Source organism: Anolis carolinensis, unplaced genomic scaffold (genome assembly GCF_035594765.1).
Source record: "Anolis carolinensis isolate JA03-04 unplaced genomic scaffold, rAnoCar3.1.pri scaffold_8, whole genome shotgun sequence".
Lineage (NCBI taxonomy): Eukaryota > Metazoa > Chordata > Lepidosauria > Squamata > Dactyloidae > Anolis > Anolis carolinensis.
Window position 1 is genome coordinate 14,790,880 of NW_026943819.1, and position 25,589 is coordinate 14,816,468.

General features: G+C 40.3%; 1 protein-coding gene across 4 annotated transcripts in view; it reads left to right on the forward strand.

The window, feature by feature from the left end:
• Positions 1–7,134: 7,134 nt before the first annotated feature.
• ogdh (oxoglutarate dehydrogenase) overlaps positions 7,135–25,589 on the forward strand; it is a 38,426-nt gene continuing 19,971 nt past the window's right edge. Inside the window, exons 1-5 of one of the 4 annotated variants that reach the window (XM_008116020.3) lie at positions 7,135–7,328; positions 10,982–11,229; positions 16,966–17,154; positions 19,272–19,362; positions 25,491–25,535. In XM_008116020.3, coding sequence (XP_008114227.1) covers positions 11,008–11,229; positions 16,966–17,154; positions 19,272–19,362; positions 25,491–25,535 — 547 coding nt within the window. In that variant the 5' untranslated portion in view covers positions 7,135–7,328; positions 10,982–11,007. Of the gene's footprint in view, positions 7,329–10,981; positions 11,230–16,965; positions 17,155–19,271; positions 19,363–19,489; positions 19,593–25,490; positions 25,536–25,589 lie in introns of all 4 variants that reach the window. The other 3 variants (XM_008116019.3, XM_008116021.3, XM_003224217.4) reach the window with 3 other exon arrangements.

The following is a 25,589-nucleotide window of genomic DNA, read 5'->3' on the forward strand; positions in this document are numbered from 1 at the left end:
TGAAATCTCAAGTGTTTGTCTGGGCCAATGAACATATGTAGAGTTAGGCGAAATGTGTATACTCTTCACCATTCAGAAGCATTTTCAGCCATACAGTAATCTGAAGCCACTTCTATTTTACTGTTTGTAATGTTTTACCCCCCACCACCACCACCACCACCACCACCACAACCACACACACTTTTAATAAATAAATGCACAATTTAATTGGCACAGGCAAGCATGTGGCATCTTTCAAACCAGTAGATTTATGACAGCATGAAAGATGGCAAATTTGTTGGACTCTATTGCCACTAGGGACGGTTGCTTTGCTGCAGTCAATCCACATTCTGAAACTGCATTATATGGCAGTGTAGATGGCATCTAAGAGATCCAGTTTGTCACAGAGTGCCTACACAGGCACCCCGTGAACCAGTTCCAAGTTGGGAAAGAATCCACAAAAATCCACTGACTGCGGATCACTCTAATCCAAGGATATTTCTTCCTATCTCCTCTGCAAGACAGACTGGTAAAAAAACCCTGTCACGACTTGATTGAAACAAATCAAAGTAACACAGTGAAAGGGAGCATTAACCCTGTTCTCACATGTGCTCTGGATGTTGCTCCTGTATTCCTGCTCTGCATTGTTTACACACTGAAGGGCTTCAGTGGATTTTATGGCTCGATCCAGGATTTCTGGTGAGTTTTAAAAATATATATATACTGTTTCCAGATGGGTGTTGCAGCTCACATTGGGGATATACATCTTGTAGACATACCGACCTAGAGCTGCCTTCAATTTACCTGTGTAGAAGGACCAAAAACTGAATATTTTTAAATCTTCTCTAAGTTCCTTTAAACAGCATGGAATAGGATACAGCAGTGGTTCTCAATCTCTGGGTTCCCAGGTGTTTTGGCCCGGTGGTCACTGGAGCGATCCAGGGTGGTGGTGGTGTGGCACATATTAGGACACCAGGGTGGGGCCAGAGGAGGGGCGGGGCCTCTTTCCAAGTGCCGGAGACAGGGCTGAGCACCTGAGGCAGCTGTTAGGGCACACAGGGGGCGGAGCTAGAGGAGTGGGTGTGGCTTCTTCCCAAGAGCCCAAGACAGGGTTGAGAATCTATACCTCTCCTGAGGCGCTTGTTGGGACACAGAGGGCGGAGCTAGGGAAGGGGGCGGGGCCTCCTTCTAAGAGCCCAAAACAGGGCTGAGCCTCTATACCTCTCCTGAGAGGCCTTTTAGGACTAAAGGGCAGAGCTAGGGGTGAGGGCGGGGCCTCTTCCCAAGAGCGCGAGACAGGGCTGAGCCTCTATATACCTCCCCTGAGGCGCTTGTTAGAACACGGGGGCAGAGTATAGAGGTTCAGCCCCATCAGACACTTGGAAAGAGGTCCCACCCCCTCCTCTAGCCCCGCCCCCTGTGTCCTGGAAGAGGGCGTAGGACAGGGATAGAAGCTCAGCCCTGCCTCAGAACTCGTAACTCTGCCCATCCCAGTCCTGGCCTCCCATTTGTGTCCCCGCCCACCTCCCCTCACAGCCCTGCATCTTGGACTAGGGGAGAGGCTCAGCCCCGCCCTCTTGAGCAGGAGCCACACCCACCCCTCTGAGCCATGCCCACCCCTTTCCAGGGGGCGCTGAGTCATATTTTTTCTGGAAAGGGGGCAGCAGGCCAAATAAGTTTGGGAACCACTGGCCTACAACTACCAGAAATCCAAGCCAGTTTACCAGCTGTTAGGATTTCTAGGAGTTGAAGGCCAAAATATCTAAGGACCCACAGGTTGAAAACAACTGGGATACAGGGAGAAGTGTCTTAATGTATTACAATACATACTAGCTGTGCCCGGCCACACGTTGCTGTGGCTTTTTTTAGTGATGTTGATCAATCTACATTAGGTTTTATTTTTACTGTGACCGTTTCCCTCTTTTATAGTCAGAATTAGTAATAGTTGTTGAAGTGTGTTACGTTGTTCAATTTGTATGTTGCTTGAAGATTGGTTGAGAGGAATGTTGTCTGTGATTTGAGCTGAGAGAGTGATGAGTACGGAATGGCCTTGTATCTTGAAAGCCTGGCTGCTTCCCTGTCTGTGGGAGGAGGGAATCCATTGCTGGGAGGTGTTAGCTGGCCCTGATTGTTTTCTGGATGGAATTCGTGTCTTTTCAGAGTGTTGTTGTTTATTTATTGTCCTGAGATGAGAGAGTGATGAGGACGGAATGGCCTTGTAGGTTGAAAGCCTGGCTGCTTCCCTGTGTGAGGGGGGGGAATCCTTTGTTGGGAGGTGTTAGGTGGCCATGATTATGTCTTGGATGGAATTCCTTTGTTTTCAGAGTGTTGCTGTTTATTTTCTGTCCTGAGATGAGAGAGTGATGAGTACCGAATGGCCTTGGACCTTCAAAGGGTGGGTGCTTCCCTGTTTGAGGGGGGGATCCTTTGTTGAGCAACCAGGCCTTGCAGTTATGAGGGGAGGAAACGAAATGGGCTGTAACCTCTTTGGTGAGTCCGGTGGGAGGGAGGGGGGATTTGAGTACTTTTTTCATTGGGTAGACCCCTGAGGGGTGGGATTTTGAACCGATCTTGCTGCTCCTGAGAAATATTAGGCTGTGGGATGGTGGGGAAGATGGCGACGGTGTCTTAGGGAGGGAAAGGAGTGCACACAGGAGCGGCCGTTGGAGGGAGGGGTGTGGATTGTTCTGTGTGCGCACGGGCTGGCCTCTTGGGCATGCGTAGATGGTGCGTTCCAGTTTTGGGGAGTTTTTTGGCCCCATGGAGGTTGGGGATGTGTAGTTTGTTTGTAAGAACGTAGAGACGTGGATGAGGGGTCGTGTTGTCAGTTTTCTAGGTTGGGGGGCCTTTAGTTTTGTTGTTTTGCCCGGTGGAGCGACGTCATTATTCTTTTATATATATAGATTTCCAATAAAACCAGGTTTGGAAAGATGAAAGAATGCTGCAGTGCAAGAGAGCATCTATGTATCTAGCCAGAGAACATGCCTGCAGGCAAGTCTTTAAATCACCTATTGTTACTGCAGAACCAGAAATACTAATTCCACAGCATTCACAAAAGATATTTCCCTCTAGTGCATCAGATGAAGTGTCCCTCAATATCACTCCACTGCTATAAATTCATCTTTGCACATGCCCTTCTGTATTACCTGCTGCAATAGACCACACTCAGCTCTACTGGGATTTTGGGATGGGATTCCTATGAAAGTTAAAAACTGCAAATAAAGAATTTTTTTAACCTGAGAAATCTCCTCTCTAGGGATGTCAAAGGTATTTCAGCATGACTCTATGACCAACTTCCATTGGGATCTAAACATCGAATCACACTGAAGGACCCAGAGAACATTTCAATCAAATCCAGGAATAATCAGATCTCTAAAAGTCAAAACTACAAATGTGGAGAGACAACTATAAAAAGGCCCTTTCCCAGAATCCCTTCCCAGCAGTATTGGTTGTTCATAGGAAGAGGGTGACTATGAACAACTCAGGCAGTACATCGGAATCAGCATTGTTTAAGGGAGTGAGCAACCTCCAGATTGCCCCATCACCTCTGCTTTGACTGGGTGCCACCCATCACCTTGGTTTGGTGGGGAAAGTTCCAAGCAAATATATCTCTCTTGCAAACTGAAATCAAAATGCAGTCATTTGCATTCAATTTTAATTCACGGAGTACGGAGAGAAGGGATAGTTTGGTTGTTCTTCAGCAATAATTTTTGCAGTCTTGGTCGCACTCCAATGTTGTTTGGCCATGGATGTCCCTTTTTTCATTTGCATAGGCTACTGGATGATCTTGGGCAAATCACACTCTTGCAGCCTTAAATGATGGCAACCCCCAGTGATAAATACAGATGGCCCTATGTATCCACAGTTCTGTATCTATGGATTCAACCAAAATAATTGCAGGGGGAATCCAAAAAGCAAAATTTGGTTTTGCTTTGGCCAAGTACTCTGGCATACCCTGCTCTAACCTCCTGCCCTTTTGCCATTTTATACAAGGAATGCCATTTTAACTACAGTACTGCATATAATGGGGCTTCAGCATCCGTGGATTTTAGTATGCATAGAATTCTAGAAACTAAACCCCCACAGATTCTGAGGGCCCACTGATTTGCTTATTGCCTGTCCTAAAGCGACCATCAATTGGATTCAACTTGAAGGCGCAAAGCAACAACCAGATGATATTTGTTAGGTGATAGGATCTTTGAACATGTCTAATAATAATAATAATAATAATAATAATAATAATAATAATAATAATAATAATAAAGTTCCTTGACAAAATTGAAGGAAAAGCTGTTAAGGAGAAGACCTGGCTATGACTTACGAATGGGACCCTGAAGAAGGAGACAGAAGGCCTGATCCTTGCAGCCCAGGAGCAAGCCATCAGAACAAAGGCAATTAAGGCCAAGATCGAAAAATCAGCTGATGACCCAAAATGCAGACTGTGCAAGGAAACCGACAGCTACTGTAAGAAAATTGCACAGACAGACTACAAACAGAGGCACAACTATGTGGCCCAAATGATTCATTGGAACTTATGCCTCAAGTACCACCTCCCAGCAGCAAAGAACTGGTGGGATCACAAACCTGCAAAGGTTGTGGAAAATGAACACGCAAAGATACTGTGGGACTTCTGAATCCAGACTGACAAAGTTCTGGAACACAACACACCAGACATCACAGTTGTGGAAAAGAAAAAGGTTTGGATCATTGATGTTGCCATCCCAGGTGACAGTGGCATTGACGAAAAACAACAGGAAAAACTCAGCCACTATCAGGACCTCAAGATTGAACTTCAAAGACTCTGGCAGAAACCAGTGCAGGTGATCGGCACATTGGGTGCTATGCCAAAAGATCTCAGCCAGCATTTGGAAACAATAGACATTGACAAAATTACGATCTGCCAACTGCAAAAGGCCACCCTGCTGGGATCTGCGCGCATCATCCGAAAATACATCACACAGCCCTAGACATTTTAGAAGTGTTCAACTTGTGATTTTGTGAAACGAAATCCAGCATATCTATCTTGTTTGCTGTGTCATACAATAATAATAATAATAATTGCCATCTGAGCGTCTTCTGTGGACTCATCTTGTTGTGTTTCAAATAATAATAATATTTTTATTGATTAGCCCTTAGGCCATATCACAATACCAAACCAAAACACAAGGCTTGATAAGACTTGATTACACTCTACGTAGTAAGTTGGATGTGGGGGCAATCTGGCTGCAACATGTCTGTATGATGACACTTTGGAAGGAAACCCATTCTCACTGACAACTAAACCTTCCTGGAAGTACATGCATGACTTTGTAAATATCTTTTTATGGTAATCAGGCATTATGAAATGCTCGGTTACCATAAAAGTGCTGATTCCCATTTGTGATTCAGGTAAATAAAGGCTACAGAAGGGAATGTTGCCAGAATGTAATACATGTATTTTAGAGGACAAGCTCACAGCTGTCTTTTACATTGGAATTTTCTGTATGTCTTTGATAGTTGCAGTTTTTCAAATTTCTGGATTCACCTAAGACTTGCAGATATCCAGAAGAATAAAAAAGCTGATAGCTGTTGATTAGGGAAGCAAAATGGATCTGTGAAGTTATGTGGCATTTACTACTGAAAACCGACTGTGATGGAGCCACAACAAGATAAACCTTTGTATTCTGCTCCAAAGATTCCCTGCGGCAAGCATTTGACCAATGCTTTTTTTTTCGTGTCAGGAGCGACTTGAGAAACTACAAGTCACTTCTGGTGCAAGAGAATTGGCCATCTGCAGGGATGTTGCCCAGGGGACACCCAGATGTTTTGATGTTTTAATGTCTTTGTTGGAGGCTTCTCTCATGTCCCTGCATGGTGCTGGAGCTGATAGAGGGAGCTCATCCGTGCTCTCCCTGGGTTGGATTCGAACCGGCAACCTTCTGGTCAGCAACCCAACCTTCAAGTCATCAGTCCTGCCAGCACAAGGGTTTAATCCACTGCACCACCGGGGGCTTTTGTTTGATGAAGTTTACAGAAGCTCAACCATTAGTGAGAATAAGCAGCAAAGGGGTGTCTGTCTAATGCAGGGGTCCCCAAACTAAGGCCCGGGAGCCACATGCTGCCCATATCCGGCTCCCTCCTCCTCCACCAAGGAAGGTGCGTGCCTTCCAAAGCTTTGCTTGTTTATAATGGTATTTTAATTATTTTTTAATTAATAATTAATTATTACGGGGTGCTTTTCTAGTGCTTTTGGTGCACAAAGGAGATTGAACTAAATGGCCCAAGGGGTCTCTTCCAACCCTCTTTATTATTTTTATTATGATATGATTATGATAAAATTGAGGCTGTATTTAATCCTGTTTTGTTTGTTTGTTTTTTTTACTTCAAAATAAGATATGTGCAGTGTGCACTGCATAGAAATTTGTTCATAGGTTTTTAAAAAAAACTATAGTCCAGCCCCCTATTTAATAAAGTTTGGGGACCCCTGATCTAATGGGTTGAACAAACTGTTCTCTGGCTCCCTCCAATGGCTCAAACTGTAATCTTAAAAACTTATTTTCAGAAAATCTTGGTTAATTAGATTGCAAAGGCGGGATATAAATGCATTAAATAAATAAATAAATTGAACTGGATTGATATCCCATATGATAAAATAACACACCATACACCTAAAACAATAAAATATAATTAAAATTAACCCTTAAGACTATAAAACCATTAATGCTCTACTAAGGCTGACTTCTCTGGTTGAGCTAGTCTGCAGTGGCTTTCATGTTCCTTGCTTTGTATTTGGACAATGCTGTGTTTGTAGACTTGTCCTTGCTTCTTTCCTTCCTCAAAGGGATTCAATGGGAGAAATATAATAAAGGGCTGCCGTTTCCCAATCTGGCCACTGGGGGGCAGCAAGGGACCGTACACCGGAGTCGGGGAGTTCTCTGCGGTTCTAAGGAGGGAGCCGAACATCAAGAACAGAAGAACAATCCCTGATATGTCCACTGGGTGGCGGCAGAGAGACAAGCATTAGGGCCCTGCAGGGCTGCAGAGGAAGGAGCTCATTGGGAACCTGTCTGCGGACTGTTGGGAGGAGATAAAACAGTCATGGGCAAAGTTCGGCCCTCCGGGTGTTTTGGACTTCCTAAGGAATTGTGGGAGTTGAAGTCCAAAACACCCGGAGGACCCAACTTTGCCCATGACTGATCTGAGTTCTCTCTATCTTTAAAAGACTCAAATCTAGGGTTTCCTGGCATGCATGGTGACGTAAGCACGTCGGCGCCCGGAAGCGAGAGAGGCGGAGCCGGCGATTGGCGCTGTCAAGCCCAGTTCGGAATCCTCCTGAGGGGAAGGAAGGTCGGTCGAGGCGCCGGCAGCAGGTAGCGCGGCCTGAGGGGCGGCCCTGGGCGGTTTGGGGCCGCGCTGAGGCCTGGAGGGAAGGGAAGGGCCTCGGGAAGGAAGCCGCTCTCAGCGTGGCCGGCCGAGTGTCCTTCGCGGACGGGTTTGAGCCCCGCCGGTTTCCGTCGGGGTGTGGGAGGCGGGGTTGGGTAGGCCGCAGCTCCATCCCCTCCGGCCTTGAAGTGGGATCCATGGCGAGTCCTTTCTGATAATAATCACTTTGTTTATTCTTCCCTTTTTCCTCACAACTCGAGGCGGGGCACAACATATGGTGGAGATAATATCGATTAAGGCTTCATGTAATGTAGCCTTTGGGCCCTCCAGGAGTTTTGAACTTCAACTCCCACCATTCCTAACAGCCTCAGACCCCTTCCTTTTCCCCCTCAATGGCTTAAGTGGCTGAAGGAGGAAAGCAAGGGGCCTGAGGCTGTTAGGAATGGTGGGAGTTGAAGTCCAAAACTCCTGAAAGGCCCAAGTTTGCCCATGCCTGTGTTAACTGTTAGATGCCGCATAAATTTAGCTGAGAGTTACCATTAAAATAGGACTAACCAATACAGTAGAGTCTCACTAATAGTTTGTTTATTTCGTGTCAAAAGCATTGCATAATAAAAGTTTAAAAGTGATAAAATAAAGGAATCACAAACAGCTAAATAGTTTTGGACCAAAAGCAGGCAACAGCAATCGCATTGTCCGTAGCTTTAAACAACTCCTCCACCGTGCATGAGGCAGGGCATTGTGGGCAAGCATACATATGAGGAGTTGCTTGTTCAGCTCCACAGTCACACAAGGTGAAAGATTCCTCCAGGTAGTGCCATCTTGCCAGGTTGTCTTTTGATCTGCCCACTCCTCTTCTTAGTCTTTTTAGGGACTTCCAAGTTGCCCATTCTTGGTTTGCCCCTGGAGGCAGACCCTCATGAGGGGCCATCCAGTTAGAATTGCCTGGTTTAGCTGCCCAGAGGGACACCCTTGCTGTTGCTGGGTGGTTCTCATGAAGCCCTTCCTTCACTAATAATAATAATATGCAATTAATGTACTGTTTTATGCAAAGGCTCTGGCATAAACCAGTACAGATAGTCCCGGTGGTAATCGTCACACTAGGTGCCATACCAAAAGATCTCAGCCGGCATTTGGAAATAATAAACATTGACAAAATTACAACCTGTCTACTGCAAAAGGCCACCTTACTGGGATCTGCATGCATCATCTGAAAATACATCACACATATATATCTCGTTTGGTGTCATACTGTATCCTTGTGCAAATAATAATAATAAACCTTTATTTATATTCTGCCACCATCTCCCAGAGGGACTTGGGCGGCTCACAAAACACTCAAGGTGTGACACAAAATACAACAAATGCAAAACAAAACATAGGCAATCAACAGTCAACACAACATCATAAATTCTCAGTACCCCCTAGTAAAAACAATAAAATACAGCAATTGCTGTAGATAAGATAGAAGTATTCGACCTTGGAATTGTAAAGTGCTAAAAAAAGAGTCTAATAATAATAAACATTGACAAAATTACAACCTGTCTACTGCAAAAGGCCACCTTACTGGGATCTGCATGCATCATCTGAAAATACATCACACATATATATCTCGTTTGGTGTCATACTGTATCCTTGTGCAAATAATAATAATAAACCTTTATTTATATTCTGCCACCATCTCCCAGAGGGACTTGGGCGGCTCACAAAACACTCAAGGTGTGACACAAAATACAACAAATGCAAAACAAAACATAGGCAATCAACAGTCAACACAACATCATAAATTCTCAGTACCCCCTAGTAAAAACAATAAAATACAGCAATTGCTGTAGATAAGATAGAAGTATTCGACCTTGGAATTGTAAAGTGCTAAAAAAAGAGTCTAACGGTCCTCATGTGTATTATAAGAGAGTCTAAACATGATCGGAGGCTTAAACGGGCCGGCAGAATGTTGGATAAGCAAAAATGTTGGATAATGAGGGATTAAGGAAAAGCCTATTCAACATCAAATTACATTATGATTTTACAAATTACGCAACAAAATTTGAAAATTGAAGCCATTAATAAAAACAAATTTGGTGAAGTTCAAAAAACATTTTAAATAACTGGTTTAAGGTTATCCCGTGGCTTTGTGACTACGTATGGTTTTGAACTAGTCCCCCCTCATTCCCACCTCATACTTCTCCATTCTTCAACAGGGCGCATTGAGAAATCTGTGCTACGTCTAAGGCAACCCTGTGTTCAGAGAATGATTACCTTGCAGATCACTTTAAGAGATAATAACTAAGTTAAAGGGGAAAATTGAATTGATGTTTAGTTTTCTTGAATATCGAATTAGGAGTATAATAGCTAAAGTTCCTAATTCAATATATGTTTAAATTATTAATTGGCAAATCAATTAATGTGATGGTGCAGTAGGTTAAACTGTTGTACCGACTGAACTGCTGACCAGAAGGTTGGGTTGCTGACCTAAAGGTTGCCGATTTGAATCCGCGAGACGGGGTGAGCTCCTGTCTGTCTGCTCTAGCTTGCAGGGTCATGAGAGAAGCCTCCCAGCTATCACATCTGGGCGTCCCTTGGCAACATCTCTGTAGATGGCCAATTCTCTCACACCAGAAACGACTTGCAGTATGTTCTCAAGTCGCCTCTAACATGATTTTAAAAATAGCCAAAGCCAAATCCTGACTATAAAAATGGAATCTCATTCAAATTTTGCTAAAAACTGATACTCTAAACAGCAAGAAAAAAGTATGTCACTCCATGAAGCTTACTTTGAAACAGGAATGGTGTCAGATGTAGAAAGGGAGGTGAATTGGGGACTTGCTTTTGTTACATATCATCAGCGAAAGGGAGCAGAATGAGGAATGTTGTACCTAAGGGCTAATGAAAAACGGCTTTTCTTTTCCGTACCTATACTAATCTTGAGCATTCCTGACTAATTATGGGTTCCTGTCAGAAGATTGGGACTTTAAAAAAAATTAAAGAGTATTTGTCAGTCCCTAGGTTTGTGGTCATAAGGGCTGTTCCCATGACCTTATTATTGTCACTACTGTGTTACTGTCACCAGTATTCTTTTATTGGGATTTTACATAACTGAGTGGCGACACATCTGAGCTAGGCCAGCATATCTGACCCAGTATAAGGATGATGTTATTTTTCCAGGAAGCATTTAGCAGTATAGTGTTGCAGGGTAAACTAGATAAAATATTCATCTGATGCACCATTGCTGTGTTATTTTTTTCAGAATAGCAGTTAGCTAAAGGATTTATCTGTTAGAAATTATTTCAGAAGTGAGATTTTTTAATTTCCATCCATCATCATACCTGTTACTTCTAAAGGTCTCTTTTAAATAGCCACCCCTCAGTTACTTAAATCTTATTTTTCTTTATCTGACCACTAAAGAATCCCATTACAATTTATCAAAATATCATTAAAATATCACTCTTTCATTAAAATATCACTCTTTAAAAAAATAAGCATTGTATTTCTGTAGTTATATCCCATCATTTGACAGAGCTTTCTGTACAGCCTACGAAGCCAATGTAGCTACCTTTCTTTTGATCAAACAGCAGTTTTCAAATTGCTTTGATATGTTACTATTGCAATAGGTAAACCATTTTTATTCCTCTCTCCACAGGAACCTTGCTGTTGCTGCAGAACAAAATGTTTCACTTAAGGACTTGTGCTACTAAATTGAGGCCACTAACGGCCTCACAGACTGTTAAGACAATATCTCAGAACAGGCCAGCAGCACCCAGGACGTTTCAGCAAATCAGGTGTTACAGTGCACCTGTTGCTGCTGAGCCATTTTTGAGTGGGACTAATTCAAACTATGTGGAGGAAATGTACTATGCTTGGTTGGAAAATCCTAAGAGTGTGCATAAGGTAAGGTTCAGCCTTCCTGCAGTAAAACCTTGTCTTCTACATATTACTGCTGATATCTTAATGCTCTGACTCTTGAGGTAAGTGCAGCCTTTCAGAGCAGGGACTCCAGCTCAAAGAAGATCATGGGATCCATAAGAATCTACTTCATATGTGCATAAACTGGAAACACTTTGCCAGCCAAGAATAACATTGGTGAAAGAATCAACGCTGGAATTAACTTGACACGTTTATGGCCACCTTCGCCTGAGGAATTGTTTTCCTGACTCCAGAATGGATACAAATTAGGATGAGCTTGTTTCCTCCAGTGTTTGCGAAGAAAAAGCTGAGCTGCTATTGGTTATCTCATCTACACTAATAGAGATCTGCATCGGGATTGGAGGAAAAACATTAAGATGGGTTCTATTTATACTGTTGTGTAAATACCACATCCAAAGACCAGTACAAGGCACAGTGTTGAGGCAGTTCACTAGTTTTCTATTTTTGGTGATCTCTAGAAGCATATCAAAGAGGCTCAACTACAAGCCTTATAGCTGAAAATATTTTTATTATGTTCTGATTGGAAACTGTATAAGTCATATTTCAACTGACTTGTTCCTTATATGTGGGGTGGGAGATGCTATATCCTGGATTTCTGTTACATATATCCATGCAAAAAAAGTTTGATATAGAACTTGGAACGCTAATATTGTATTGGTGAGTGTTCTGAACTTCGAGCTGCTATCAGATCACCCCATAAGACCTATAAAATTTTCTCAAGGAAAGTAGTTCCTGTCTCGCAAGATAAGACTGAACAAAAGCCAGGTGACTTGTTTGAAGGTCAAAGAATGCTGACGCACAAACCAGATCAGCTAGCTTATTGTAAAACTAGCTAGGGCAGGACAGGGCAGGATTGCCAAGGCAACAACTCCGTATTATCTAAGGAAGGTTTGGCTCAAGGCCATTTATTAAATAGTTCAAGGACAAGTACTGTATTAACCTAAATGGTATCTGAGATTAAAATAATCAAATATGCAAAGACATTAAAATGAGCTAAAAACAATACAAAACACAACTATTGCCTACATGGGCTAGTAGCTCTTAACTGCCCACCTTTTTATATAAAAAATAGACACAATACAAATAGAAATGCACCAATGTGTAAAGTACTAAACATAACTTAATATCCAGATATCTATAGGAGAGAGATATCTATATGCTAAGGGATACTGAAATTATTGAATAATAGGAGACAGGTGTTTTATCCTTCCAGGCCTGCAATCTAAGGGCCCTTTCACACAGCCATGTAACCCAGAATATCAAAACAGAATAACCCACAATATCTGTTTTGAACTGAAATATCAGAATCCACACTGCCATGTATCTCAGTTCAAAACAGATAATGTGGGATTTTATTCAGAGGCCTATGATCATGTAGTCATCAAAAGACAGTGGAGGTCTGAGTTGAACTCTCCTCAAACTAACTCATGCTGCACTGTATCCATTGGTACTAGACTTCTAAAACACAAATATGATTGCTGAATGAATCCATATACCTGTCCATAACTAAAGCATGAAGGTGTATGTATATTGGTCTGAATCACAAACATGCATGTAAGAATCCCTGTCAGCTATGCATGATGTGTTAATTACAGATATAATTTACGTTTTGATAAAACAGATGTGCATATCAAATATCTCTACTCTTTCTTTATCCACAGCATTTCTACCCCTTCTGATACAGTTTATAGTCGTGTTTCCTTTGTGCCCATAATTTCATGAACCCACTTTCTGGCTTGGATTTATTATTAACATACCACCTTTACCCCACCATTTGGGACTCAACACAACTTGCAAAAATTAAAACAAATATAGATAAAAAATACCCCAGTAAAAAGTACAAAAAGGTAGAATTAAATTATTTTTAGGGTTAAAGGAAAATTAAAATATTTTGATTCCAAAGGCAAGAAATTAAACAAGCACACTCATAAAAACTCTTTCCTTGTTCTATCACTTGGCTCACTTTTTCCCACTGAAGTTCTCTCCCTTGCTTTCCAACCCATCAATCTCGTCACCCCTTTCCTCTTTCTCCTAATGCTTTTGAGGAGTGGGGCACGGAGATTGATGCTCTTGGAAACAGGTTTAAAATCCATCTGGCCTTTTTGTAAGGACAGAATTATGTATTTGCTACGTTTATATTCTGCCTTTCTCACCCCAGAGGAGACTCAGAACTCCGAACATAGAGGCACAGTTCGATGCCATATAACACATAACTGGCAACAACTGCTTAAAAAGATTGAGTGGAGTAGGTTGGGAGGAAGAGAAGTTGACTGAGAAGATCAACAGTTTGGAGATTTGTTTAAAATCTGACTGGCTCTTTTGGAAGGGAACAGGATTTGAGAAGATTACGAGAAGGATAAGTGGAACAAGGAGATCAATGGAGATCTACTATTGTGAGATAAGGAGAAAAGCTTCCTCCTATCTATGTTCTTCACACTATGCCTAACTGTATACTCTGTCATGGCTTTAAATAAGGCATTTTGCCTTACGTCGAATCCTTTAGTAAACAGGGCCTACCCTCTGATCATTTTGGTTACACATTTTTGCAGACAGTATTTCTGCAACCTTCTACACTGCCCGATATCCCAGGATCTGATCCCAGATTATCTGCATTGAACTGGGTTATATGAGTTTACACTGCCAGATAAGGTGAGATAAGCAGATAATCTAGGATCGGATTCTGGGGTATAGGGCCTTTTCCTCCCACGTTCTTTTCTCAATGTAAGTCTTGCTTTATTTGTAACCTTTGTGTCTTTCTGTAAGATGAAAAATGTAAAACTACTGAAGTAACTGCCCCCCAACCCCCACAAAAAAACCAGATGGCTGGGTGGAGGGTAGAAATCAAGAAAACCATGCTGAGGGTAAGAACTGAAACCAAAACATAGAAATGGTACTGGCTGCGAGCTTCTGGGAGTTGTAGTTTAAAAATAATGTTTCAAGCCGTAAGCCTAAAACACCACTTTACACAAATGCCACTGCTTTAACTATTTGGTGAGATTTGCAAGTTGGGAGAGGAAGAAGACTACACAACCCGTCGGTTGGAGGTTATATTTTGAATATCATTAGGAGATATTGTCCATAGCTGTGAATACAGAGGTACGAAAATGTTCAACAACGTTTATGCAATTCCAAGAGATGTATATTTTGGTATGTGCTGCGGTTTGATTGCAGGACCCCCATGAATACCAAAATCCATGGAGGCTCCAGCCCCATTGTATACAGTAACTAGCTGTGACCGGCCACACGTTGCTGTGGCGAAGTATGGTGGTATGGGAAATAAAGTATTGAGGAATTGGTGGTAGTTAAGGTAAAGGGTAAAGGTTTTCCCCTGACATTAAGTCCAGTCGTGGCTGACTCTGGGGGTTGGTGCTCATTTCCATTTCTAAGGCGAAGAGGTGGCGTTGTCCGTAGATTCCTCCAAGGTCATGTGGCCGGCATGACTGCATGGATCACTGTTACCTTCTCGCTGGAGCAGTACCTATTCATCTACTCTCGTTGGCATATTTTAGAACTTCTGGGTTGGCAGAAGCTGGGGCTAACAGTGGGGGCTCTCTCCGCTCCCCCAATTCAAACCTGCAGCCTTTCGGTGTAGAAGTTCAGCAGCTCAGCGCTTTAACACGCTGCACCATCAGGGGGTATTATTTCCTAAAGGTTGTGAATATACAATATTTCTGGGGTTTTTTGTCTGTTGGAGGCAAGTATGAATGCTGCACTTAGGAAAAATGATTAGCATGAAATGGCCTTGCAGCTTTAAATCCTAGCTATTTCCTCTCTGAATGAATTTTTTGTTGGGAGATGTTAGCTGGCCCGGATTGTTTCCTGTCTGGAATTCCCTTGTTTTCAGAGTGGTGCTGTTTGAGATATTTTATGTGCTGCTACTGTCTGTGGCCCTCAGAAAGCAGAGGATTTGCCAGACTTTGGTGATGGGAATACTTTGTTGGGAGGTGTTAGCTGGCCCTGATTGTTTCCTGTCTGGAATTCCCCTGTTTTCAGAGTGTTTTCATTTATTTAGTGTTCTGATTTTAGAGATTGTATTGTTCTGTTTTATTATACCACAGTAATTTTTATATATTCTGATTTTAGTGTTTTTGAATACTTGGAGTCAGATTGTATTCATTTTCACGGTTCACAGCAACACAATAATAATAATAATAATAATAATAATAATAATAATAATAATAATAATAATAATAATGACATTGGTAATAGACATTGCTTCACTCTCTTCTCAGCTTCCTTTCTGGAAGAATCCTTTCTTGGGAGATGTTAGCTGGCCCTGATTGCTTCCTTTGTGGAATTCCTAATTTCCCTGCTTTCAGACTGTTGGCCTTTATTTACTGTCCTGGTTTTAGAGATTATATTTTTCTGTATTATTCTATCACAGTAATTATTTAATATTATAGTAGCATCTCCCTTATTCAACATTCGCTTATCCAATGTTCTGGATTATCCAACGCAGCCTGCCTTTTAGTAGTCAATGTTTTTGTAGTCAGTGTTTTAAATCATTGTGATATTTTGGTGGTAAATTTGTAAATACAGTAATTACTACATAGCATTACTGCTCATGGAACTACTTTTTCTGTCAAATTTGTTGTATCACATGATGTTTTGGTGCTTAATTTGTATAATGATGACCTAATTTGATGTTTAATTGGCTTTTCCTGAATCCCTTCTTATTATCCAACATATTCACTTATCCAACATTCTGCCGGGCTGTTTATGTTGGATAAGTGAGACTCTACTGTATATTGATAATGTTATATTATCTGCTTAGAACTGGATTATATCAGGCCCCTTCTTCACAGCTGTATAAAATGCACACTGAAGTGGATTATATGGCAGTGTGGAGTCAAGATAATCCAGTTCAAAGCAGATAATATAAGATTATAAATGGATTATATAGCTGTGTCTAAGGGCCTTGAGTCTACACTGCCATATAATCCAGTTAAAATCTGATAATCTATATTTTATTGGCAGTGTGGAAGAGGCCTAAGTGAAGCCTAACTCTGCCTGTCCCCTGGGCTGAGTAGGTTGCTAGGAGACCAAGTGGGCGGAGCTTAGCCTTCTAACTGCCAGCAATAGGATAAAAACAATTATTCCTCTCTCTCTAATTGGGACTTTATTTTTCTTTTCTTTTTGTTGTATCAACCTAGAGGCGTGGATGATGGGTTGTGTTGTCAAATTTCAAGGTTGGGGGGCCTGTAGTTTTGTTGTTTTGTCTGCTGCCCTGATGCCATCGCTCTTTTATATATATAGATGATGCCATCACTCTTTTATATACAGTAGAGTCTCACTTATCCAAGCCTCGCTTATCCAAGCCTCTGGATAATCCAAGCCATTTTTGTAGTCAATGTTTTAAATATATCGTGATATTTTGGTGCTAAATTTGTAAATACAGTAATTACAACATAACATTACTGCATATTGACCTTTTCTGTCAAATTTGTTGTATAACATGATGTTTTGATGCTTAATTTGTAAAATCATAACCTAATTTGATGTTTAATAGGCGTTTCCTTGATCTGTCCTTATTATCCAAGATATTCGCTTATCCAAGCTTCTGCCGGCCCGTTTAGCTTGGATAAGTGAGACTCTACTGTATATAGATGTGGTAAAATGGTGTCAGGTATATAAAATGGCAAAATCAAGGCCAAAAAAGTGATTGCCATTAAAATGAAATTTTATGCTTATTTCCTTTAGTCATGGGACATATTTTTCCGCAATGCCAATGCTGGAGCTGTTCCAGGAACTGCCTACCAAAGCCCCCCTCCATTGAGTACCAGCCTATCCACACTAACACATGCACAATCTCTGGTTCAAGCACAGCCGAATGTAGATAAACTGGTAGAAGATCATCTTGCAGTCCAATCTCTTATTAGAGCATATCAGGTAAGATTATTTCATGCCTTTCTTTTCCTGTAGAGATTCTGATTTTGATTCCTAACTCATAATAAACCTGTGTTATTAGTTAAGAGGGGCTAGAATATTTATTCTTCTACTAGTAAGTGCCTTATATTCCCTGCCTACAAATATATATGTGCCATTTTACTCACTGAATTGAGCCAGTAAGCATGTTGAAATCCATTGATAGGCTTCTATTTGCCAGTAAGTAAACAAGTGATGTTAAGTGTAATCACTTGCTCTTGAATAGTAATAAAACAGGAAAAAGTATAGAATTAACCTTGCTGAAAGGAAGCCAGGTATATAAGGATCCAGTTGATGATCTCATATTGTAAGCTTATAGTTTACCTGTAATTTTAGAAACAGGTTGAAAGATCCAGTCATCAGAATAAAATTTGTTTGTAGTTTTCAGGTTTTCTCCTTTCATTTTCAAAAAGAATGACACTTCATCCATCAGTTAGCCTGTGTTTACTGAAGCCTAAGATTATACTTTGCCCCCATGCCATTGCTGTGTAACCAGTTGCTGCTATGAGATGCTGCCTGCTTTGCAGAAAATATTGAGTTCATTTGCAGCAGAAAAGTGTTATAGTTGTATCTGACAAAGGTCACTGGCTTCTTTCTATAATAGCATATGGGATTTTGGGAAAGGGGGAGAGTACTAATTTATTTTCCTAAGCAATCTAGAAAATATAGACTAAGACATATTTTAAAATCTGAATAATTATGTTAGCACCTTCACACTGCGCATTCGGAATGCAAGTTGGTATTACTAGCCAAACATATATTCAGTCTTCTAGCATTTTATTTTAGAAGCAGCATCAATCATAAACATCTTCCCACCTGCAAAATGAGGCATGATAATTCTGTTTTACCTTGTAGAGTTGTTGAAAGATTATAACTAGATAATATTTTATATCTCTATTAAACACTCAAAGGAGCAATACTAGTATTGGGTGTTACCACTATACTGTCAACATTTTTGTCCTACTGCATGATCTGATGTCAAATTTATTCCAAGCCCATTTTACAGAATGAAGGCATACTTTATATATTATGTGATATCTGTTATATTCAATGCTTGGCAGAACTCCTTTTAACATTTATGGTCTCCCCTGCCCTTATGGAAACAGGCTTATCCTTATGTGATTTTACATAGTTACATGTTCTTTATAAAATGCCTGGAGTAGATAAACATGCTAATTTAAAAATACATAAAATGCTTTGAAATTACTATATATTTCAAAGTATAGCTTTTGGGACACATTCTTCCTCATTGAAATGTCTTTATTTTTGACATTCATATTTCTTACTACTATTCAAGTTCTTCACAGAAAGGAGCTGGTAAGTCAAAGTCGTTTTGTTTTACAAGTATTTAGTTATTTGATGAATTCTTTATACCAATGTTTCTCAAACTCTGCTCTTCCAGATGTTTGGACTTCAACTCCCACAATTCCTAACAGTTGGTAAACTGGCTGGGATTTCTGGGAGCTGAAGTCCAAAACACCTGGAAGAGCAGAATTTGAGAAACACTGCTTAATACATTTAAAAACCAATTCTTTTGAAGTTCAGCCATTATGGAGGATTTTAAAGAGGAAAATGATGTATTGGAGTTTGTCTTAAGAGGCTCAAATTCAGATATTTAACTTTGTTAATTCACAAAGACGTTATCTTTTATGCGTGAACGTCAGAATCACATGTACTGTCTATAATATAATATATGTATTGGCTGTAAAGGTAGTCCGAAAAACCATGATTAATATCGCAGTAAAAGTATTGAAATGGGAACAACCAATTACCTAACATATTTCTGTGAAAAAAAATATTATTTTTATAGTACGTTTCTAAGAAACTTTCTTAAAACTTAGAAATGTTAAATTTCTTTTTAAATGAGTATTTGGACATTGAAATGTCTTTGTAGTATATCTAAGCCTTGCTTTACCAAAATGTGTAATATAAATTATTATTGCTTTTATTAAATTCTTAGATAAATTACCATATTAGCTGCAGAATGAAATCATGTTCAGAAATACTATTGAAATACAACACTACTGCTCTAAGTGAAACTGCGTTTTACCAACATTTACTAATTTTGTTGTTGTTTCCAGGTCAGGGGTCACCACATTGCCAAGCTTGATCCTCTCGGCATTAGTTGTGTAAATTTTGATGATTCAGCAGTTTCTGATTCTCCAAACGTCGGTGAGAATTACTCTGCAAATTAATTCTAATGTAATTTTTAACTTTTATACCCCTTTCCTTTCTGTTCCCGCTCCCCCATCCCTCTTTCGGTGTCCACTTTCCTTTTCATCCCTGGCCCATTTCATAGATTCGAGGGCATCATGTAGCACAGCTCGACCCACTGGGCATCTTGGATGCTGATCTGGACTCTTCCGTTCCAGCTGATATTATCACTTCCACAGACAAACTGGGTGAGGGCTCCGGAAGCAGTTAGTGCCCGCATTGCTTGAGCTCCTCTTTCACTTTCACAGCTTCTACATAGATTGCTTCACTAAGTCTGGAGGGAAAGGTCTTAAGTTTCCTTCATGATGATCACTCTTTAAAAACTAAATGGCAGTCAGTAGTATCTGTCCATTGGCACCTTCCACTGTAGCCACTAGTTGTTACATACACCTGACAGGACAGCTTGCTCTCTTAATATCTAGCTACTTTTAGTTCAGTAATAAATGGCTTTCACTAGGTTAGCAGTGCAAACAATCTGCCTCTCTGAGGAAATGAATGCTATTTGGAGGCAAGTAAAGCTTGGGCTTTCAAATTTGCCTTTACCATCTCTCAACCATTCAGTATTCTAAAGATAAGCAGGGCTCTTGCTTGGAGCAATGGTGACTTGCGTCACCAGCAAAAGTCTTTAGGCAAGTGTCATGGTGGCATTTGTGCATTCAGTTTCATAATAATTATTATTTTATTTCTTACCCACCTCTCCTTGAGGCTTAGTTGTCATCATTAGGTTTAGTTTTTATCATCACACTGTTAGGGCAAGCTGCATAGCTAAGAAAAGCTGAATCCATGGCTCAACTTTAACCAATGGCTCTGTCAGTGATCATGACAAGGAAGCTTTGGAATGCATTCCCAATTCTAATCAAGAGACTGAAATAATGGGAGGTGCATGTGTGTCACTCAGGTGAAGGAGTGTGAACTGATCAGGTTTTGAAATTTGGTTTTCCAGTACAATCCAAACCGCTCTTTAATTTTGATCCCAGTAGTGTTTTCTCCCTTTTACTAAGCATAGTGCAGGTTACGGTGGCTGAGCTCTATTGATTGCTGTGCTTTCCACAGGTTAATCAACCTGGCTCCGCAAGCGCTTCTAAGTAGCATGCTTCTAACTTAGCATACATTAATAATAATGACCACTAACCCCTTTCAAGATTGACATGTGATTAGAATATTCATGCATGTGATGTAAACAAATGATCTACTTTTGAGACATTCATAAATGGCACTCTTGTATTTGGTGTATTGGTGAAAAAACAAAATATAATTGATTAATATTTTCTATAAGTTTTAACAGTGCTTCTCTGTTGATGTCTTAGAGAATATTCACACATCATTTGATTGGTTACATGGCAATCAGTTGACATTCCTAGGTTATTGCCTTCTGTATTTTAGGATCCTGTGGGTTCATGGGTGTCAACTATAGAGGCAAGAGTGTTTTTATCATGTTCTTGTAGAATTCACAATATGACTCACGGTAGCTTTCCCAATTCCAACAAAATTATTGAACCATATTCAGAAAACTTGTTAAATACTGGATAGCCGTGCTATATCATACAGTGCATGTGGGGTAGTAGTGACAGTAAGTGTAAACAGAAATGACATTTTGTAGCAATACATATGTTTGCGTGTAGGATATTTTGCACAGTAGGATATCAGGCTCTGAAGCCCATTTTTTCTCTGTTTAAAAGTAGATGTATTTTCATTAATAGTGTATTAGTAATACACACAAATACAAAAGCATTCACTTAGATCAGCGGTACACTACCTCCGCTTTTCTGTGAATGTTTGTATATGTACGTCTTAAGTTTTTACTATTCCTATTTATAAATACACTCGTTTCCAGAGAGAACGTATGTATGCCAAATGCTCGTGTTAACTTGGTTTGACCAGAAAGGTCTTAGTATTTTCAAACTGTTTTAAGGTCACTAAAGGTACTTGATGTTTCTACAATTTACCAGTTTTGATCTTTCGAATTTCTCATATGTCGTATTTACTGGGGTTTTGGGATAGTATTGGATGTGCTCTGATAAATATGTGCCATGGCACATTGTTACTTTTAGTGATAGACATTGCAAATTATCTCTCAAAACAAGATATCAACAACAATACAGTGATTCCAGGTGCATGGAATAACAGTACCAAACAATTGTATATCCATTGTTAAGTAGTATCTTTCTGTTCATTGTGAAATACCATGGTTGTGTCTATCCTGAACTACCAAAATAAAAAAGCAGGATGCTGTGTGCTAAGGTAACTGCAGTTTTGTGACAAGAGATACAATTAGTATAAATTGTTCAGATTGAAATTACATATAATACAAAAGAGATACAAGTATGGATCACCATGCACTGCTAGTAATAGGAAAGGGAACAGTTAGCCCTGCAAGCCATAGTTGATGGTCTCATCCTTGTCTCAGTTTCCATCAGAACTTCACCAGGTGTTGGGTATAGACTCCTAGTCTTGTCTTTGCAGTATTAAGAGCTAGAAGCATACTTAAAATGGAGCTGATATTCCAAATATATCTTATATTGAATTGCTTGCATGGAGAAGATAATAAGTTACATATACCATGTCAGATCTTTTGTTCATATAATTCATTCTTGTTTACTGTTACTGACAGGCCTGACACCTTTTCTACAATCTCATTTTTTAAACTGAATATGGATTGAACCTTCATGCAAATCATATGCTCTGCTACAATGCTTCTTCAACAGCTAAGCAGTAAAGAACGATGGACTTGTGTGTTCTGTGAAAGTCACAGGTCTCCTTTGCAGTTTCAACTGAAGACAGTATTTTGCTGAAAATATATCAAAACAAACATTTAGTTCAGAAAGAGTGTTACTTATTTCAGGGTAGTTGGATACAAGGATATTACCTTTTACCTTTAGTACAAAAAAGTTTTGTTTCTAAACAGAAATGAGTTATCACTCCTGAGTTTTCTTAAGAGCTCTTACAACATATATAGTTGGTACTCAGTTTCTCAATATGTTATTAGGTGCCATCTGTTGTTTAGTCTTAACCAGAGTAGAGGCAATCAATTGTTGAAGGATGAGTTGACACGTAGACAAGTCCTGTTGTTCCAGAGTCTAGCAGAATTTATTCCAATATCTCATATTTCTTACATAATCAACTTAGATGTAATTGAGTTGTGATGTTTTTTTAAAGTAGAGTGGCGGAAAACAAGCGTGACTATCATGTTCCCTCAAATGCCACCAGTCAACTGCAGCATAAAAGGTGTTCTCCCTGCTACTGCCTTTAGATGATCTTAATTCATCTTGTTTGCTGTAATTGTAGACAGTCTAAAAGGACAACTCACACAGATGAGTGTGAGTTATCTGCATTAATGACTGAAAGACAGAGTGTGTTGCAAGTTGTGACTGATTAAGTAACTTAGACCAATTTTTTGGCTTTTGCTTTGTACTTCACCTAGGAGTCAATAACCAATAGATTCCTAAAGCATGTTGCTCTGACTTGACTTCTTTATATAAGTCCAAAAGCATTCTCTGTCTTGACAGTGGTCTTTCTCTAGAAGAAGCATTTTTCTGATGACCAGCCCCCTGTCTCTGAAATTCAGATGTTTGTCATACTGCCTACAATGTCCACAGTCAGCTGGTTTAAAGGGCACAGAATGATGACTAACCAGGAGTTAAGTTTCCATTGCAATGTACGTTTACACTGTAGGAATGTGGATGCTATTATTTTACAACAATATAATTATCATAGATACAACATTTTTCAAGGTGTATCTGGAAGGCCTTTGTACTCGGTGATTAGTAAGAGACCGTACCTACTTAACCGCTGGGTGAGGTCATCCGGGGTTTTGGAGTTCGGTGCCATCTTTACGTAGATGACACCCAACTCTACTACTCTTTTCCACCAAACTCCAAGAAAGCCACTCAGACCCTAAACAGGTGCCTGGCAGCTGTATCGAACTGGATGGGGGCTAACAAGTTGAAGCTTAATCCAGACAAGACAGAGGCCCTCCTGGTCAGTCGTGGGACCAATCGGGGTATTGGGTGGCAACCTGTGCTTGACGGGGTTGCACTCCCCCTGAAGGCGCAGGTCCGCAGTCTGGGGGTCCTACTGGATTCATCTCTGGCGCTTGATGCCCAGGTGTCGGCGGTGGCCAGGAGGGCCTTTGCACAATTAAAACTTGTGTGCCAGCACCATACCTTGAGAAGTCTGACTTGGCCACGGTGGTCCATGCCTTAGTTACATCCAGACTGGATTACTGCAATACTCTCTACGTGGGGCTGCCCCTGAAGATGGCCCAGAAACTTCAACTGTTTCAAAGATCGGCAGCCAGATTTCTAACTGGAGCCGGCTATAGGAAGCACACAATGCCCCTATTAAAGCATCTCCACTGGCTGCCGATAAACTGCCGGGCCCAATTCAAGGTGCAAGCTTTGACTTATAAAGCCCTATATGGCTCGGGCCCTACCTATCTCCGTGATTGCATCTCCTCCTATGAATCAGTGCAGACCTTGAGACCATCCGGGGAGACTCTTCTCATGCTCCCACCACCGTCTCAAGTGCGGCTGGTGGGGATGAGGGAACGAGCCTTCTCGGCAGTGGCCCCCCGGCTCTGGAATGCACTGCCAAAAGAGATCAGGCAATCCCCTACATTATCCAGTTTCCGTAAGGAACTGAAGACTTGGTGGTGTTGGCAGGTTTTTGAATAATTACATTGGAATACCGCCGATTTCTGGGCCTGAATATATTGCACAAGATTTCTCTAGCCTAAAATGATACATTTCAATATATTGGGTTTATGGTTCCCGTCCCCTTGATCAGGTCATGTAAGTGTTATTTATTGCTATAATTGTATTATTTTACTTTGCTTAATAATGTGTTATTATGTTGCTATGTAATGTTTGTGTTTTTATGATTGGAAACCGCCCTGAGTCCCATCCGGGAGATAGGGTGGTATATAAATAAAATTTTATTATTTATTATTATAACTTCCTGGCATGAAGCATTTTGATAGCAGGGATTTTGTATAGGGCAGAAAGGATTCTGGGCATTGAGTTCATTTAAGACGGATGAAACATTGGTGGTGATTATACTATTGTAGAGTCTCACTTATCCAAGACTCACTTATCCAACATTCTGGATTATCCAACGCATTTTTGTAGTCAATGTTTTCAATACATTGTGATATTTTGGTGCTAAATTCGTAAATACAGTAATTACTACATAACATTACTGCGTATTGAACTACTTTTTCTGTCAAATTTGTTGTATAACATGATGTTTTGGTGCTTAATTTGTAAAATTGTAACCTAATTTGATGTTGAATAGGCTTTTCCTTAATCCCTCCTTATTATCCAACATATTTGCTTATCCAACATTCTGCCTGCCCGTTTATGTTGGATAAGTGAGACTCTACTGTAATAGAAAACTAGTTACCATTTGGCAAAATCTCGCTAGTAAACTATTGCTTTTTAATAGCCGGTCTTGAAAAGTATATTATAATGAAGAAGACAATTGGGGCAAAGCTATTGGAAGTAATCCCTATCCTTATAAAATATCTCTGAAGATAAAAGCAGAAGAACTAGAGTGGAATAAGAATATGAATATGAGTACACCTTCTTGTAGGCATAGTAGGTATTAATAAAATATTTAAGAAGTGTAAAGGTTACCTGGTTCATCTAAACCAAATAATGAGATTCTTTCATAAAGTTTTCGCTTGTACAGTTGTGATGTTTGACTGGAAGTCTGCTCTAGAGACCCCTGATTTGATAACTTTATTTGTGTATTTCTAAGAAGGTAGTGAGAAGATCACAAATAAAATAGTAGCTACTAATTATACAGTTTAAACTTATATGCCTCTTACTCCTTGTACCTCCTTTGTGGTAGGCTCTGGAAGCTTCATCCAAGGATTTCTTTCCCCAGTTATAGTCCTGTCATCTTTTATTCCAACCCCTTTTCTTCTTTGGTGGTTTTGATTGTGTATGTGTGTGGACACTGTGTAAAAACTAACTTTCTCTTTACATGACTATTTTCACAATTCTTCAGGGTTTTTTAAAAAGCTAACTTTGACTGGGTCTCTCTGTCTTTTCGTTTCTGCATCCCACCTCTCCCTTCTTCCCCAGATCTTGCAGTTTTCAAGGAGCGGCTGAGAGTGCTAACAGTAGGAGGTATGCAAATAATGAGCATTTAACCTTTCTGGAGATTAGGACTCTCTGAATAGT